The sequence below is a fragment of the Topomyia yanbarensis genome, chromosome 3 (assembly GCF_030247195.1).
Source record: "Topomyia yanbarensis strain Yona2022 chromosome 3, ASM3024719v1, whole genome shotgun sequence".
Classification (NCBI taxonomy): Eukaryota; Metazoa; Arthropoda; class Insecta; order Diptera; family Culicidae; genus Topomyia; species Topomyia yanbarensis.
In genome coordinates this window covers 391,221,789-391,241,930 of record NC_080672.1, presented here as the reverse complement: position 1 = coordinate 391,241,930, position 20,142 = coordinate 391,221,789, and the positions used below count along the sequence as shown (strand labels likewise).

The 20,142-nt window shown below is 37.9% G+C and overlaps 1 protein-coding gene across 19 annotated transcripts in view; it reads right to left on the bottom strand.

Annotated features, from left to right (window-relative positions):
* Positions 1-20,142, bottom strand: part of LOC131692242 (serine/threonine-protein kinase mig-15) — a 250,343-nt gene that overhangs the window by 167,795 nt on the left and 62,406 nt on the right. For all 19 annotated transcript variants that reach the window (XM_058979177.1, XM_058979178.1, XM_058979179.1 and 16 more), the window contains one exon: positions 12,471-12,536. In XM_058979177.1, the coding sequence (XP_058835160.1) occupies positions 12,471-12,536 (66 nt within the window). The remainder of the gene's footprint in view (positions 1-12,470; positions 12,537-20,142) is intronic.

The window sequence follows — 20,142 nt, the reverse complement described above, 5'->3', positions numbered from 1 at the left end:
AGAATTTGGTAAATATTACAAATTCCACATCATTTTCTAAATTTTACATAGTTTCGAAAATTGTACAAAACTTCGTAATATTTACTACATTTCGTAACATCTACAAAATTTTGCACCTTCACAAAATTACGTAAATTGAACTATCGTTATTTTATTCCCAAGCTTTTTATCAAAATTGACAAGCGGAATAATGTGATGCATGTTCATGTTATCAACAGCTTTACTATAAATTTTACTAAAAAAATGTTAATTATGCGAAATTTTGTAAATAATACAATATTGCGTAAATTTCACAAAATTTTCAAATTTTATAAATTTTTAAATATTTGTGAATTTTGCAAACTTTTGTAAATTATGCAAAACTTACAAAATTTCGTTATTTTACAGAATATTGTAATCTTTACAAATTTTGCAAAATTTCGTGAATTTAACAAAATTTCGTAAATTTTATAGAATTTCGCATATTTGACCAAATTTTAAAAATTTCTATTTCAGAATATTTTGCAGAATTTTCAAAATTTCGCAAATTTTACAGAATTATGTAAATAATAAATAAAATTCGTAGATTTTACAAAGCTTCGTAAATTTCACAAAATTCCGTAAATGTTTAGAAAAAATTTCTAAATTATGCAAAACTTCGTAAATTTTAAAAATTATGTAATCTTTAGGATTTTTGTAAATTTTACAAAATTCTAATATTTCGTTAAATGTTGCCAATTTTACAAAATTTCGTAATTTTTGCAAGATTTCGTAAATTTTACAAAATTTCGTAAATTTTTAAAAGTGCGTAAATTTTTCAAAATTTCGCGAGTTGAAGAATTTTATAAATTATACAAGATGTCGTAAACTTCACAAAGTTTCGTAAATTTTAGAAATATTGTGAAATTTAAAAATCTTTGTAAATTTTACATAATTTTGTAAATTTTACATAATTTCGTTCATTTTACATGATTTCGTAAATTTTACAAAATTTCGTAAATTTTACAAAATTTCGCAAATTTTTCCCGTCATTTTGAAAATTTTGCAAAATTTCATAGATTGTGCCAAATTTTGTGAATTCTACATCACTTTTCAAACTTCACAAAAATTTGTAGGGTAAGGTGGGGCAAATCCGACCGTTGGGTAAACCCGACCCCCCTCTGTTACCGAAAATGAGAAGCACTACGCGAACTAATATCAATGTTGTGGTGTAGAGCATCGAAAATAATCATAATGGTGGTATGACAGCATTTCATTAGTCTACATTGAGATGCTCAAACGACAAAAAGTGTGTTTTGCAACTTTTGATTTGACTTTTGTGCATCATTGACTACAGGATATTTCTGATTGTTAAAGTGATTGCATAATAAATGTAAGTAGATTTAAATTCTTTGAATAAAGTCCTACAAAGTGCGTAGAAGAATTTAGTTCAATAGTTTCATATTTTTTTAATTGCATCGTAATTAAAAATGACGCGGTGGGGCAAATCCGACCACTAAATATTGGGGTAAATCCGACCGCTTTTTTGCTAAGAAAATTTTTATTTTTCGATTTGAAATATATTTTTATTGTTATTATTCATTATTTTTATGCAAAATGGTTCAAACGAAAGACACAAAAACGTGATGATTATAGTATTCATCGAGCAATTACTCCGATGCAAATGGGAATATCATTACGTGCTACTGCTCGTGATTTTAGAATTCCAAGGTTGACATTGAACTCCATTTTCTTCATGTTACAATTCAATGAGACAACATTCATTGATTTATCATTGAAAAACCATAAAGTTTGGATAATATATGCATCAAATTAACCAAAAACATAGGGGGTCGGGTTTATCCCACAATTTTTGGAAACAGCAAAAATGAACATTTTTGTAAAACGCTTGTATCACAAGATATTCCAAAGATCCAAATAAGTTGCCCAAGAGTCTCACCTTTAATTTGGTATATAAAACAACTTGATCCGATGTAAAATGAGCATTTAACAGCCAAAAACATTTACTAGGTCGGATTTGCCTCACCTTATCCTAAATTGTGCAGTTTCGTAACATTCGCAAAATTTCGTAACTTTTGCAAAATTTCGTAAATTTCACAAAGACTTCGTAAATTTTACAAAATTTCGCAAATTTCTGGAAAATTTGTGAATTTTACTAAATTTTTAAAATTATGCACAAATTTGTAAATTTTTAAAGGAACGTAAATTTTTAAAAATTTCGAAATTTAAAATTTTTTATAAATTATACAAGATGTAAATTTCACAAAATTTCGAAAATTTTAGAAATATTGTAAAATTTAAAAATCTTTGTAAATTTTACATAATTTCGTAAATTTTACAAAATTTCGTAAATTTCACAAAATTTTGCGAAATTTCTTAGATTGTGCTGAATTTTGTAAATTCTACATTATTTTTTAAATTTCACAAAAATTTGAAAATATGCAAAGTTTCGTAACATTTACAAAATTTCGTAAATAGTGCAAAATTTCGGTAAATTTTACATCCGTTATTTTATTCTTAAGCTTTTTATCAAAATTGATACGCGTAATAATGCGACTCGTGTTCATGTTATCGACGTTATCGATGTTATTGATGTGCACAAAACTGGATCATGAAAGTGGAAACGATCGACGATAACATATAATTTTGTGAACAACTATGAAATCTCTTTGATGCGATTTTTTTAATCAGCTTAAAACTTATTTCAAACAAGCGATTTGTGGATGCGAAAATGTGCGATCTTCTTATCACACAGCTGGTACGATCGATTAATAAAATCAAAAAAAGTACGAATGTTCGAAGTGTAAATATAAATAGTAATTTGAAACATAATTAACAATTCATTTTACGAAAGCTTTAAACTTGTACTTTATTTGTGAGCAATATTTTAACTTAGCGCACATATATTAGAATTAAGAATTGAAACAACGGAAGAAGTTCGTGAGAAGTATTCTTCTTAAACGTTAACCATCAAAGCAAATCTACCAATAGCAGAGTATTTTTACACGAACTTCTTCCGTTGTTTCATATATTTTCAACCAGTTCTTTGCTGCGGGCAGTTACTACCAACTACAAGAAGTTTCTTTTCCCTCGCTCGCCATTAACAATAATTACTACGTTGCAGACCATACTTTTGGCTTAGGTCACTGTAAGAAAAATCTGAAATAAGGTACACGAAAAAGTGAACCTTCAATTTCGCAAACTTCGGTGCTGTGATGAAGTCACGGAAATGGAATGCGAAAACGATGATCGGAGGTGGTGCTGCACTTCACGAATCCGAGCAGAAAACTCAAGGTCAAACATTTGAATAATTTGAACAACATTGAAAAAGTCACAATGCCAGCGTCGTTCTTGGGATGGGAGCAGTCACATTGCACGTACACAAACACAGCATCGATTTGGCTCAACTCGACGCCACCCGATTGACGACCTACCTCATATGAACAGCCACAGAACCCCGGTCCGGTGCCACTGCCAACAGAATTTTCCCCATTCACGGCCTCCACGGCGTGGTGTCGTTCGTTCGGAGATGAGGCCTTCTGTTGGATACGAATAAGGGTATCCTCTTGGCACAACACTCTCACACACACCCATACACCCACGGTATGCCTCTCGAAGTGGCAGCATCAGCATTATTATTATTATTGAACGTGAGATGCGGTAAGTGCGGCTGCGGCCACGACTATGTGTGAATGCATAAACCGCACGGACAATGAACTCCGCGCGCTCCGCAGAAGACTAGCTAGCTGCTACACACAGTGGAGATGATGATAATGAGTACGGTTCTGTTTCCCTATACTTACTCCGTTCGCTTTTTGCTGCTTTCAAGTCATTCATTCAACTTTGCAGTTTGGCTGGATGGCGGAGTGTCTACCTGCTGACTCGACAGAACAGCTGCATGGAAATATATAGGTAAAGTTTGGGATTTAAGAACCGTGAGCGTTGTTTACATCAATCCGATATTAACCGAGATTGAAGTCAATTTGAGGCATTATGCGATGTTCGGTTTCCTCCATTAGAAATAAAGTCGCTATAGTCTTAACCCCTGCAGGTTGTTTATGAACAAGAAGTTATATAAAAAACTATAACTTTGAATTTATGAAAGTTTTACTCACAGGTTAGTAACTGCATTTTAGTACACGCAGTCATTAAACTTACATAATGGAGTTATTGTGGTTAGTCTGATTGTAGTCTGTTGGAGCAGAGCTGCCATCAAAAGTTCCAACTGACGACGAAAAATAAAATTTTGATAGATTTTTGTTATCTTCAAATAATACTGGAAACTACTGAAACATATTATTCGATTGAATAAACAATGAATTTTTACATGATCTTAAAGGACATGCGACGTTCCCAATGTGCAAATATTCATGATTTTTTTTAAAGTGGGGCAACTCTGTCTAAATAGATCAACATTTGACAAACCAAATAACAAACGATTCGCATAAAGAGCTCAATATTTCTAAGAGTAGAAAATTTTCCAGAAAAAATAATGTTTGGCAAGTAATATGTAGCGGTGGCAATTCTTAATACCAAGATTTCTGTTAGCCTGCGCTATAACGTGTGAGTAATGGTTCCTGAATGTCAGTAGAGAATCCAGGAGTACACCAATGTCTCTGATAACTGGCACTCTATCTAGAGATTACCCGGCGATGTGTTAGCTATAGGGAATTGGAACTTTTCTGCGAGTGAAAGATATTATAGAGAATTTCGACACGCTGAGAGCCGATTACACCATTTACAGAAAGCCTCTAAATGTCGTTGGAGTTCGATACAGCACACTGAGCAATTGTCATTAAGGTACAAAGAAAAAAGCAACGGTCCAAGATTGCTTCCTTGAGGCATACCCGACAAGTTGATGAAGCTATATGATTCGTTACTTCCTAGTTTCACAGACAGAGAATGATCTACGAGATATGATTCAAGCAATCTTGTGAAATTTGATGGGACACCAGCCGCTCGATCTTTGCCAGAAGACGTGAGTGGACTATACGATCGAAAGCAGCTTTAAGTTCAGCGTATACAGTGTCTACCTGTGACCCATTTTCGATGTTTTTAATTCGGTATGAAGTAAGTTGGGCTAGATTGGTGGTTGTTGAACCACCTGCCAAAAAGCCATTTTGGTCTTTCGATATGCATGCTTTGGCCTCACGAAAGAGTAAATTTCCTACTAGGATCTCAAACAACTTTGATCCAGAGGTCATGCCACGATAATTCGCAACATTTTGCTTACCTCCTTTTTTCAAAACTGGAAACATCACTGATTTCCATTTATAACACACAGCAAACACTGATTGCGACAGTGTGACTGGTTCAAAATCATCGTATAAAAACCAAATTTGTTGAAAAGTGTTTCGAAACATGCTTTCAACTACGTACAAGACCTGTGTACAGTCGAATCTGGTATTACTTTTCTTGATTTTAATCCACTTCCTAATCCTTTAATTTGTGTTATCAACATTCTCGTTGGTCTTTCTGAGCTCTCCCGCTTTATCGTTGCACATAAGAATGGACGAACTTCAAGACAATCCGGTGGATTCATGTCGTTAGGGACAAAATGTGCGGAGTTAGATTGATGCCATTTCTGTATGCTTTGGAATAGTTACAAAAAACTAAATTTGGCCAAACTAGTGGCTTATCATTGTGTTGCACCAAAAATGATAATCTGAAGACATTCCGTCACCGCCAAAATCACCGTTGATGGTACCTACTGAAACGAGAATTTTATTTTACTTTCCACAGGCGCAGATTGCCTGCCCAATACGGTATTTCTGTACGAATTCCAACATTTAAGTTATTTTTAAAACAATCGTTCACTTCGAACTTATTCCGGGGAAAAACCCAAGTGTTTGTGTTTCTTAAAGTCACGCTGTTGCTATTGCCACATGCAACTAGGTAGAACATCGCAAACTCGTCAAAGATAAACCAGATAAAACTTTTGTCCGGGAGCATGCAGACACAGGTGTGGGCGTGTGCAGGGTCAATTTTTGAAATAGAATTCTTTTAATGTTTCAATACAGGGGTTCCGATTCACAATTTTAACTAATTCCAAAGAATGAAAGCAGTAATTATCTGCACCATGATTGGTCCGTACTATTCGATCGAGCGGTCTAGTGCTGATAGCAAGGCCCCTTTGTCATCAAATTAACTGCGATACACGTATAAGGTATGAAACAGAACAAAAAAATCATCAATTTGCCGTAGCAGCTGCATCATGATAACAGTTGCCCGTCAAACGCAGATCGCTCGTTGGTTAATCAGAGCCGTCAATATTAGGTGTGTGGCACCTGAGAGACTTAATCAATTACGCGAAGTTATAAGTAGAAGTACTGCGTGTACATTGGTATCATTCGTTGCTCGCCTGCCAAACGACCAACATCATGGCTATAGCGTCCGGACGGTACTAGAAGCTGTTAAACAGCGTTAACCATGTTCGAATTGGCAATCATTTCTGTGCTGTCTGCAAAGCTTATCACGTGTGCGATTTGCAACGAACGAGTATAGTAATGCTGTGGTATGTTTCGAGTCGAATACACTCGATGATTTGCAAAATGAAATTGGTAGGGTGGGTTTGGATTAAGTTCAGCACTCTGTAGGATGCGACGTATGTGTGCTACTTGTTAGTTAGCGCTAGGAAAGGATAATTTATTTTTAAACTTGTGTGTGCCTTAGGCTTGTAATTTAGTTTCCGAAGACAACAGATTCGAAGGGAACAATTTAAGTGCATTCTACTTCATTGCGGCTATGTCTCTCACCTTACCCACCCATCTTTTTGTTCTCGTCTTCCATCCAGCACAACTCTTTCATATCAAGACGCAACTTTTCCCACTGAAACACGTGTATTTTCCAAGCAAATCGCTGTTAGAATTTTCCAAATTTAACCACTTTTATAGGCCATTGCCACATAATTAATCAAGTGTCCGAATCAGACTTCCCAAATGAACATCGAACATCATGTTCGCTCTCGTTCCGTGTTCATCTTAAACCCACATTTCGTGTGCAAACTCGAATGCGCTGATGCGTACCAAAACACGTATACATGTTCGTCTGCACAACCGAACCCCATGTACGCACGCGGTGTTCTAACTTTCTATCACTCATCATCACTAATGTTGACTCATTCTGTTTTGTGTGTGCCTTTCTTTTGTACGCACACGGTGTAAGTACACGGTGTTTAAACCTAAGTTTGCACATCGTTCGCTTGGGTTCGGTGTTCGAGGCGAACCTGTACACAAAGGCAAAGAAAGTTTGAGGTTGAACGCTTGCACGAAATTTTGTACACAGGTGCAATCTTATCGATGTTCATGGGAAGTCTGGTCCGAATACTAAGTGCTACATGCTTTAACATTAGATTTTTTGTGCCCCTAAGATGCTCAAAGCCAATTTGGACATCCTAGGGTTGCGTCATTAATTAAATAAATTGAAAAATACCAATGATTTGGCATACAAATGGAGAACAAGATACCGTGGCAACACAGCAAATATTATTTAATCACATGGTTTTTTTTAAGCATAACAACCAAACTAGTAGCGTAGGCGCTATAGCCTAGACTCATTCGCCATGACACAAGAGGGATTCCATGAGAAACCGTCTGATCGCAAAATATGACCATCATAAATTCGAACAAAACTTTGTTGTTGGATTCGGTTTATGAATCTACATGATTTTCTCTGCCAATTGCAATATTTTAATACAAGAGCAATTTTTCAAAAGGGCGTAAACGTTCCAACGCGCATTAATTTTAAATAATTTTTGTTCGATTACTGTATTTTATACAGCAAAACTATCTGAGAACGAGTTGAATATTTCTGTACGAAAAAATATACACTGAAAAAAATTGTCATTTTTTACAAAAATGAAAATTCATGTTAAAAATTTAAATTACAAAAAAAACATTTTTTCATTTTTTTTTAATATTTTGTCAACAAAAATCTAAAGAGAGAACAAACATTTTGAATGTAATTGTATGATGGAGAACTTTTCGGTAAAAAAGTTTTTCTAACAATATAAAGTTCTTTTACATTGTTAGAAATTTTAAATGATTTTAAGTGATTTTAAATGTCATGCTAACTAACATACTAAATTATAATTTTATTACAGAATATAATTCCAAGTATCATTTTAAATCAAAATGCATTTAACAAAAATCTTCGAAAATGCGATAGTTGTCGAGACATTTGGAATTTTGCTCCAACAAAAAATGTAATTATGCCCTTTTTAAAAGTTATTCGCGATACCCCATCATAAAATGTCAACAATCTAATGTTTGTCGTTTGAAAGACGTAAAAAAAACTTTTTCAGTGTATTTGGATCATGGAGAAACTTTCAATAAAAAAGTTTTCCTAACAACTTTTGACATTTTTTTATAGTTCATACTATTGGCAGTCAAAAATACAATTTTATTTTTGAATATGATTCTAAACACCGTTTTAAATCGAAAATCTCATAACAAAAAAATTCTGAAATGCAGTAGTTCTCGAGATATTTTAAATTTTGTTTTAACAATACAAATATTTTGTTTTATTACGACCTTTTCATAAATTTTTCGCGTTTTTCCATCAACAACAATAGGTTTTTCAAAAGACCCATAACATTTTCTGTAACTTTTGTTTTGACATCAAGGCGATATTGTAAACCATTTGAAAGCTATACGAAAACAATCAAAATATTATTCAACCGTAGGGTCTGAAATTTAAACTACCAAATTTTTTTTGCTAATTTTTGTATGGAAAAAGTCAAAAAACATGATAAAGGAAGCTTACCCTATTCATAGGGTTCTAAAGTGACACGCACCAAACCTTCTTAGCTTTATGGTGAATAGTTTAGGCAGTAAAAAAGTGCTTGTTCGTGCATTTTGGTTTGCACCTTTCTTTCTTATATGTAGATGAAGTTGGTGTAAAAAATGTAAAAATCTTCAATAACTTTGAAACGAATGAGTATTTTTACATGCAGTCTTCGACAATATTATGTAGTTTTGATACCTACACATTTGTTTTGAACATGGTTAGCACGAAAAGTCACAATAAATAAAGTTATATTAAAAAAAACTAGATTTAAGGGGGTTGCCATAGAAAACGCCTTATAAATCGATAACCTTTAGTCCTACAAACTCAAGTTCTTCAACAAAGTTCTTCACTATGAGCATTTCTAAAACTTTGTCAAAGACTTTCTACCTCGTCAGTATAAAAAGTTATTTTTTTAGTTCGATCATAGTAAGCCATGTCTAATTTCAATTCTTATCAGATTGTGGAGAATATTCATACGAACAATTCCTCCAAAGACACCCTGTGAATATATTGGATGGTTTGGCCTCTAGTGAATTAAGTTCACGTTTTTGGCGTTTCCGACCACTGTGCAACGTGCGTGAAGTTTGTATGGGATTTTTCAACAATTAGCATACAGAAAACCCAAATTTTCACCACTAGGTGGCACTATATGCATCAGATTATCACGGCAAGAGAAAATAAGTAAGATAATTTAAATGTCTACAACCTTGTTAAGTTTTTTTTTTCAAGAGTTGTCCTACTGAAGCTGCAGAGCTAGATACTCGGAAGGGTTCCTCATTAAAATCACACACTACAATTGCAGACGAAATAGGCAATATTGCCCAACAAAACACTGCTTAAGGCCAATTACAGCGGGCCGTTTTTTTTCTGAATGTGATATTCATTGTACGGTTCAGATATGTGCGGGCGTAGAGACTTAGCAATCGCGTGTATCATCGCGATGGGCTCGAGGGTTTGTACGTTAACATGTTCGATCGCGTGTGCTAAGGTGTATGTAACTTCGTGTTAATAAATTCTATTTCATAACCGTGTGTTTCGCATATTCGCGTGTATTCTGGAATGATGGTGCGCGGCTCGTGAATCTGATACATGATTTCTGGTGTATGGCTCAGATTCTAGAAGAAAGTGGGTTTTACCACATAACTAGAGTTCCCAGTCATGTCGCCATGGAACGTGTCGGCTAGTGGGTATGAGCTTTATTTTTCGATCGGTCATACTGAATGTATGGACCTAAGTTGCTAGGATGGAAGGTAGATTTCCCGAAATCCCGACATAACCAATGCGTGATCGCGCGGACATTTGCGAGTTCGCGTTTCAAACCGCCCTTGCAACTTCGTACGTGCTATACCGCTCACCTTATTACCGGAGTATTATCAACTTTACACGATCGCAGTCGTAGGTATGTGTAGATGATCTCGAAGGGCTTAAGCCTTCGTGTGTTGACGTGTTTGTCGCGTGTGCTCGCGTGTACGTGATTTAGCGTGTATCAATTCGAGTTTGTAACTATGTAGCCATTCAAATATTCGCGTGTGTTCTTGTATGGTCACGCGGACCGTCATTCTGATAGTTTTCGGTGTACGGATCACATTCTGACAGGGTGTGAGTTACTCCATATCACTAAAGTTCCCGGTTATGTCGCCATGGAACGTGTTGTCCGGTGGATATGAGAGCTTTCCCCTAGACCTTGACTTCTGGAATCGAGGATAGAGACTTTGGACGTGACCGATTCATGATCGCGCGAGTACGGGGGACTGTATGCTCACGCTTGAGACCGCGCTTGAATATTTATAAGTGCTGAGACGTTCATATTATGACCGGGATGTTAGCATGTCTGCGAGAGCGCGGGTGTAGGTTGCGTAGATGGTCGCGAAGGGCTCAAGCATTTGTATGTTTGTTTGTCGCGTGTATGTGACTTCGTATGTATAAATTCGATTTTTATGCCGCAATGGAAAGTGTAGTTTAATGGATATGAGCATCATCTTTTGATTGGTCCACCTGAAGGCATTGGACTTATGCTACTAGGACCGAGAATAGGGGCTTCCGGACGAAACCGATTCATGATCGCGCGAACACGGGCATTTGGAGGTTCACTCTTGAGACCGTGTGCTAAACCGGTCACTTAGTCACCGCAGTGTTATCCTGTTTGCGAGATCGTGGGCGTGGTTGTGCGTGTATGATCGCGAAGGCTCGAGCGTTTGCATGTTGACGTTTTTGCCGCGTGTGCTAATATGTATGTAACTTCGCGTGGACACATTATTTTTATAAGCGTGTGGCCATTTTTATGTTCGCGTATTCTGCAATGATCGCGCGTGGACGTCTTGGCTAGTTTTTATTTCTATTGGTCAAACTGAAGCCATGAATTTGGGCTGCTAGGATTGAGGGCAGAGACTTCCGGACGTGACCGATTCATGATTGCGCGACCGGTGGGTTGATGCTTAAGACCGCGTTAGTAAATTTTTAGGCGCAAACGTTCACTTGATTAGCGGGGGGTTTGTATGCAGGCCAAATCGCGGGCGTTCGCATTTGTGACCAGGTTTGTGTTACCGCAAGATTGAGAGATTGTGAGTGTATATGAGAGAATAAGGCAATTTGTGACAGTGAGTGTTAGCATGTATCTAATTTAAAATAAAGCAATAAAAGAAGGGTGCCTACAGAGAGAATTGGGCCTTAAACCCACATTGTATATTGTTTGACCATGGCAGTGGATAACAAAGGTCGTCAAGTTAAGTACTAAAATTGATCACAATGTAGCTTAATTAAAAAGAAAATAATCGCATCCCAAGTTTCTGTGATATAATCACTGTAATGCTGCTTTGGTGGAAAAACCCTTGGACCACATCAAGGTATAGAATCAAGCCGAGGACAAACCAAGGATTACTAAAATTTTGGAAAAAATAATTAAAGATTTTTTTTTTGTACGGAAAAAGTAAAAAACATGATAAAGTAAGCTTAGCCGATTCATAGAGTTCTAGAGCGCCACGGATAATCCTTCTTACCTTTATTGTACAAAGTATAACATTGAAAAAAGTGCCTTCTCGTGCATTTTGGTTTCACTTTTCATTCTTTTACGTAGTTGGAGTTGGTGTGAAAACTGTTCAAATTCTATTTTGACATACAGTCCTCAACAATATTATGGTGGTTTTAATGTCTCCATATTTGTCTGGAACATCATTTACACGAAAAATCACAAAGGAAAAAGTTATATTAAAGAAACTAAATTTAAGGGGGTTGCCATAGAAAATGCTTTATGAATCGATAACCTTTGATCCTAAAAGTTCAAATTCTTCAACAAAGTTCTTAACTGCGAGCATTTCTAAAACTTTGTCGAAGACACCAATCTGCTATCTCTTCAGCATAGAAAGTTTTTTTTTGTTCTATTATAATAAGCCATGCTTAATTTTAATTTTTATTAGATTGAGGGGAATATTCATACGAAAAATTTCTTTCAAAGACACCCTGTCAATATATTCGATGGTTTGGCCTCTAGTGAATTAAGTCACGTTTTTGGCGTTTCCGACCACTAAGCGCACGGTACTAAGATGTTACCAGAATGAAAAGTCATTTCATTTAAAACGTTCCCACACAAAACGTCCCGTTTCAAATTGAACAACATCACCACATCTCGTTAGAAAATCAATTTGATTCAGAGTCAGAACACTAATTTTAAAAAAAATCAATATACTAGTTTCTGCATCGACACTTACCTTATAAACCTGTCCGTAGGTTCCATTTCCGACCACTTCGATCAGTTCGAAGATTCCAGCTGGGTCCTATAAAAAAAGAAAAAAAAACAATAATCGGTTAGCGCCGCATTTCATTACAGTAATTAAAGTCCGAAAATCGTAAATGGTGTTTGACGCGTAAATGTTTGCACTCACATAAACTATAGTTGCAGTTGAGACCATCCATAACCAACAGCAGATTTAGTTACACATTCTCCCCAGCCAAGAAAACTATTTTCCAACCAACCATCCAGCTCAATCCATTAGCCCCTGGGTCGATAAATGGTTAATGGCAAGTCATAAAATGTGCGCTATTGCAGCAGCCAATCAGTGACGTCACGTCACTTGGTCTCTTCTGACCATCGATTGACTAGCTCTGGTAGCGAACGGCTCTACACCACACTGACTGTTATGAAATTGGATAACCTTGTGATCACTTGTTCTACCGGCAAACCGTGCTCTACTGCTCAGTCAAAGTTATCCAATGCGTTCGAAACGTTTAATTTACATGACCCAGATCCGCCGGGCGTCTGGAATCTCTTTCAAAGCTTACGAAATCGGCGGGCTGCTATTGAATCTAGTGCCAGTTAGTCAATACGTATATGTAGTAGCTATTGACGGACAATCACTGGCAAATGTCAAGAGGTGAAAGTAGGTGCAGTCGTCGTCGCCGCAGCCGCCACCACTGCAGCGGTTGCGAACAAATTTCCGCGTCTGGCATAACCGGTGAATGTGATTCTGCCGTTCGCTCCCGCTGCCGCATAGATATTGATTATATAAATCGAGGAACCACCCGCCGCCGAAGAGAAGGTGGTGAAGGCGAATATCGCATATTTGAACATGTGAAGAACCCTCCGCAGCCCCTGTAATCGGCTCGGCTAGAGAGCTGGCGACTGACGAGCAAATGTCAGCCGTTGAAGACTCTTAGGTTAATTTCACGATTTTTTGGTGATTAATGGAAAGTAAAGGGTAAACTCTCGCGTGTTTTTTTGGAAACGGCCAATAAGCGTGCTGTCAAAACTCTCTTTGAGAGAAAATTCCGAACAAGCCGTAGCTCACCGAGAACGGATATTAACATTTTATGAAAGAGAAAAATTTACTCTTTCATCTACTACTGTTATCTTTAATCGGAAAGTTGACAGTATGCTTATTGTCCCCTTTCAAAAACACGCGAGAACATTAAAACGTGATGTCTTCGGGGGGTGTTTTTACAATATACTCTGACTTAAAAAAAACAATATTGTGGCATGTCTGATTCCAAAGATTGAACATGCCCACCTTGATCTGGTAAAAAACAAACTTAATCTATTATCAATACACAATTTAAAAACCCAACTCACATTTGAATTTCCGTACTAAAATAACCAATTTAAAGCTTATAAAAATAGAACCAACTCCAGGGTCCAAAATCGTCATGGTGACACCTACCTACGCGTGCCAACAGTAGTCCAATTAAGCAGATAATTCGTGTAAAACGAAACGTGCCACTGAGACATCTCAAGGCCACGGCGGACGCAACAACTTATTCAAAGTCGGTGCACCTGATACTTCGCATACAGCGTAGCCAAAAACGATCAAAACAACACACTGTAGTGCTGTGTGGGATCCGTCAACAGCAACGCGAACTCGGTTCGCCGGGCCATCAAAACTCGATTAGGCCGCAAATAAAAGTTGGATTCGGCGTGAAATTCAAGATCACCAACACGACAATCAACGCAGCAGCATGCGTTGTTTCTTTTTTGTTATTATAATTCGACACACAAATTAGCACTCGAACCCGCGCTAGCGGATTGGCGGGAGATTGATTGGAAACCGACTCGGAATGAGCATAAATATCCGGAGACAAACAAAGCGAATGGTTCGAAAGATTGAAAATGAAACAAAACTAGATTTGAAAACGTTATGCAAATTGAACGATTTTATTAGTTCGCTTCGTTGTGCCTACCAAAATAGATCAGCGCATAGTTCAATACTGAAGGCGTCGTAGGCCAGCCAGCTGAATAATAGCTTGTCAATGGAAACAAACGCGATTACTAATTTGGTCGAAACAAGCATGTGACGGGATATTTAAAACCTTTCTGTATGAATAAAACGAAAATGAATTTGTCTACAAGTTTACGGATGATCAATTCCCATTATTTCGAATATAATGAATCAATAGGCAAAACACACGCTGATACTCCCTGCTGCTCTGTACGGTATAGAGACGTGGTCGTTGAAGTGGGTTTGAGAGAAGAATTTTGCGGCGGCACAATGGAGAATGCGTGGACGAATAACGACGAACTGTACCAGGTATACAAAAACGTTAACATCGAACGACTGATAAAGCACTACAGACTACAGTAGGGGAGCCCGAGGCTAGTTGGCGGTTGGGGTAAGTCTGCGGAATCCCTTTTTCTCTATTTCTATTAGACATATAGCGCTGACTCTTCTTGTGTACCTCAAGTTACGTGAAAACCGTTATCCAATGTGTTTTTTGCAAAACGATTTGTATGGTGGAAGTTGTGGGTGATATTGTGTTTTTGAGCGTACCAAGTAAATTTTCTAAATTTTGAATACTTTGCGTTATTTAGGGTGATTTTCAATCTATTACCCGAATGATTATATTTTTCGATAGTGCGTGAAAAGAGCTTTCAGCATCCGTATAGATATTATATCTATCCACAAACAAAAGTTATTTTTTAAATAGTTTTTAATGAAATATGCGGTTGGGGTAAGTTGGCGGTGCTGCACGCGGGGCAAGTTGGCGGTACTATTTACAGTGCAAAAAAGTCATCAAATTTTTTTTTCTGGAATGCACTCCAAAGTAAAAAAATCTTTTTCTTCTGTATCTCGCCAATGTAGGAGACATTTATTCCGGCCAATTGCATGAAGAATTTCGAAAATTTGCTTCTGAATAGGGAGTACGCGCCAAAATCAAAATGCCGGGTAATTGAAATATAATAGCAAATGTCGGCTAATATAAAATTTCTCGAAAAGACATTCAGCACGTTCCAAAAGGGCCCTTGAAATAATTACATCTCCATTTGGTTGCTTAGTTTTTGGTGTATCCTCACATACCGCTAACTTACCCCGGGGTCGGGATAAGTTGGCGGGTTTTCCGCGTCACATATTTTTGTCTCTAAAAATGAAGACAATGCATCAAACACTTTAAAAAAAATCAGAGATGTTGCCAACAGTCTGCTCTTTCATGCCACGTGTTCTATTTTGCCAGATCTACCTACATCAAAGCGATAAAAATTGAAAACTGAAAACACCGCCAACTAGCCCCGATCTCCCCTACAATTCAAGTTATGTCCAGCAGAAAAACCTGTACGAGGTTATCGAATTCGGACAGACCCCATGCACTCGCTGGCTTTGCGCATTTGAGGAAATGTTTTGACGATGGACGTACAATAAAACTGGAGTTTGATGGTCCAAAACCTGGAAGTTTGAAATACAATCGTTAGTGCTTCGGAACACGCGGAATGTTCTGCCACGATAATATCTGTTGTTAGAGCGTTCCAATTGGAAGATTAGACCTACATTTTCGAAAAGGCTGCCTGACAGCATCGTTTAGTACATTTGCGGACGAGATGGGAAATGTTACCCACTAAAACACCACAGTTATAATTTACACTACTAGGTACTTCCGAACATGGACAGTTCTTCATCGTGTGGGAACGGGCGTTTGTATTTTCGCTTTGCATCTAAATTTTTAAGTACAAACACTGACTTAATCGTCGAGACGTTGTTTGCGAGATAGCGGACGTAAATATGCGTGAATGATCGCGAATACATGTTCGCGTTTGTAACCAGGTTTGTGTTATCGCGAAGGACTCGAGCATTTGTATGTTACCGGTTTTGTTCGCGTGGGGTTGGTTTGTTGTTTGTGCTAGCGTGTATGTAACTTCACATGTATTAATCGTTGCGCAGGCTGTGATTCTGATGTTTAATTCTAAGAAGTTACATAACAAAAATATTTTTTTTTGTTGGAGACGAACCACTGCGACCAGTATTTAGATCTATTAAAATAATATACCAAAGAATAATAGGCGATAACACCTATATGTTAAAATTTTTAATTCTGCCTAACACCTCTAATGTATACAGTATCCCGAACGTACTGAAAACTTGAACTACATTTTTCTGGAAACATTGTTAAGCTGAGCATTTTTCTGGTACCTTTTTTGAGCTGGTCGGAAATGTAACTCCAACAAACGATTTTTATCGTTTCGTAATTTTCACAGTATATTCAAAATTTACTTCTCCAGCGACGCTCGTAGCATTTTATTTTTATCGCTGATTTTTGTAATTAACAATTGTGTTAATTTTTTCGTCATTTTCAGCAATTTTTGCTTAAAAGTTCGCAATAATTTCGCGAAAAATCAATATATTGAGAATCCTACGTAAGTCGCTTGCTATTGTCATAAGGAACCGAAAAAAAACTTTGGATTTTGGCTCTAATTCAAAAATATCGAAAACTAGATTTCCGGCTGGGAAACCACTTCCAAAAAAACGCGTCCGCACTGGCACCATCTTACTGCAGCTGTAGAGCTAGGTTCTCGAAAGGGCTCCCCGTCGGAATCACTCACTATAATTGCAGGCTAGACAGACAATGTCGCCCACTAAAACACTGCTTATTCTGAATGTGATATTCATTGTACCGTTCCGATAAGTTCGGACGTATGGACTTCGCGACGTGTATCACCGCGAAGGGCTCGAGCGTTTGTGGGTTAACGTGTTCGATCGGGTGTTCGCTTGTATGTCGCGTATGCTAACCTGAATGTAACTACGCGTGTATAAACTATATTTTACAACCGTGTACCTTTCGCATACTCGCGTGTACTCTTGGATGATCGCGCGCGGACCGTGAATCTGATACTCAACCTTCAGTGTACGGTTCGGATGCTAGAACAGAGTGAGTTCTTCCATATCATAAGAGTTCCCGGTCATGTCGCCATGGAACGTGTTGTCTAGTGGATATGAGCTTTATTTTTTGAGATGTCCAATTGAATGGATGGACCTAAGTTGCTACGACGGAGGGCAAACATTTCCGGACGTGACCGATTCATGATGGCGTGAACACGGGAGCTTGTGGGATCGCGTTTGAGACCGCGTTTGTAATTTCGTAAGTACTAAAACGTTTACCTTATTACCTGAATGTTATAAAGTCTGCGTAATCGTGGTGTACGCAGATGATCGCGAAGGGCTTAAGCGTTCGTATGTTAACGTGTTTGTCGCATGTGCTCGCGTGTATGGGACCTCGCGTGTATAAGTTCGATTTTGTAACCGTGTGGCCATTCACATATTCACGTGTGTTTTTGGATGGTCACGTGGACCGGCAGGGTATGTGTTACCCCTTATCACTGGAGTTCCCGGTCATGTCGCCATGCAATGTGTTGTCTAGTCGATATGAGAGCTTTCTTAATTGGTTCAATTGAAGGCATGGACCTAGAATTATGGTAAGGAGGATAGACTTCCGGAAGTGACCGATTCATGATCGCGCGAGCAGTACGTTAACACGTTCACCGTATCACGGGAATATTATCATGTTTACGAGAACGCGAGTGTTAGGTTACGTGGATAATCATGAAAGGCTTAAGCATTTGTATGTCAACGTGTTTGTCGCTTGTATTATTTTGGTTTTTGTCGCCATTGAACGTGTTGTTTAGTGGATATGAGCGTCATTTTTTGTTTGGCCCACCTGAGGCATAGGACCTATGCTACTAGGGCCGAGGATAGGGACTTCCGGACGTAACTGATTCATGATTGCTTGAACACGGGCGTTTGTAGGTTCACTCCTGAGACCGCGTTTGTGAATTCGTAAGTGCTAAAACATTCACTTAGTCACCAGGGTGTTATCCTGCAATCGAGATCGCGGGCTTAGGTGTGCGAGGATGATCGTGAAAGACTCGAGCGTTTGTATGTTAACGTTTTTGTCGCTAGCACATAGCGTGTATGTAATATTTTTTATAATCGTGTTGTCATTCGTGTATACATTATTTTTTATAATCGTGTTGTCATTCGCATATTCGCTTGTTTTGGAATGATCGCACGCGAACCGTGAATCTGATATTTAATTTTTAGTGTATGGTTCAGATACTAGAAAAGAGTCAGTTACCCCGTATCACTAGAGTTCTCGGTCATGTCGCCATGGAACATGTTGTCTGATGAATATGAGCGCCATTTTTTATTAATCCAACTGAAGGCATAAACCTGGGATACTACGACCGAAGGAAGAGATTTCCAAACGCTGCATTATCGCGCGAACATGGGCGTTTATAGGTTCCCGCTTGAGATCACGATTATAAGTTTCTTAGTGCTAAAACGTTCACTTTATCACCGGGGTATTTCCATGTTTGTCAGACCGCGGGATGATCGTGAAGGTCTTAAGCGTTTGCATGTTAACGTGCTGAATATTAGTAAAGTGAATTCCCCATATCATCAAAGTCCCTGGTCATGTCGCCATCGAACATGCTGTCTAATGAATATGAGCGTCATTTTTTCATTTGGTCCAACTATAGGCATAGACGTATGCCGCTCCTAATAAGTTTTGAAGGTATGTTAAAACGTTCATTCAATCACCGATGTGTTTTAATGTTTGTGAGATCGTGAACATAGTAGTGCGTGGACGAAGCTCAAGCATTCGTTTGTCGCGTGCGTCTGCTAGCGTGTATGTAACTTTGCGTGAATAAATTCGATTTTATAATCGTGTGACCATTCGCATACTCGCATGTGTTCTTGAATGATCGCGCGGACACTTAATCTGAAACTCAATTTTCAGTGGGCGGTTCAGATACTAGAAGAGAGTAGCACAAATCGCTAGAGGTCATGTCGCCATGGTAGTGTCTAGTTAATTTAAGCGTCATTTTTTGTTTGGCATGATTGTAGGCTGCTAAGACCGAGGGTAGAGACTTCCGGACGTGACCGATTAATGATCGCGCGAGCGGTGGCTTAATGCTAGAGATCGCGTTTGTAAATTTATAGATGCTAAAACGTTCACTTAATTGCCGGGCTATTTTTATGTTGGTGAGATCGCCTGGGTAAGTATGGGTGGGTGATTGCAATTGCATGTTCGCTTTTGTGTTATCGCGAAGGCCACCAACGTTTGTACGTTTGGAATAGGAGAGATTATGAGTGTATATATGAGAATATGTAAATGATTGTGTTAGTGAGTGTTAGCATAAATCTAATTTAAGATATAATAAAAAAGTAAAAATAGCATGCCGAATAAAGATAAGAAGAGAGATGAAGAAGAATTATATTAAATCGACCGATAATATTTTTGGTATGCATGACTAATCGAAAAGCAAACTAATACAAGTACAATAAAAACAAACTAATGGATGATGCTGATGCTGTAGTGAACCCACCATCAGTGCAAGGGCTACGCCAGTGGCTGCAGTTGCCTTTAACAGCAAAGCCAAATATTGCTACCAAACGATTTTCAATTTATCGCTGTACGAAGGGCCAAAAAGGATTGGATCCATAAACAGAAGCTCTTATGCGCACTCCACAGGGGCAAAGAATCTCCTTCCAACAATAAAATCCAGACGTTTGAATACCAGCATTTGCAATACTCGTTAAGGCACTGCCTGATGGTTTGTGTGAGAAGAGCGCGTCCATAGGAATATTAACAATAACTACATAATTCCTAAGAATTAGGAAGTCA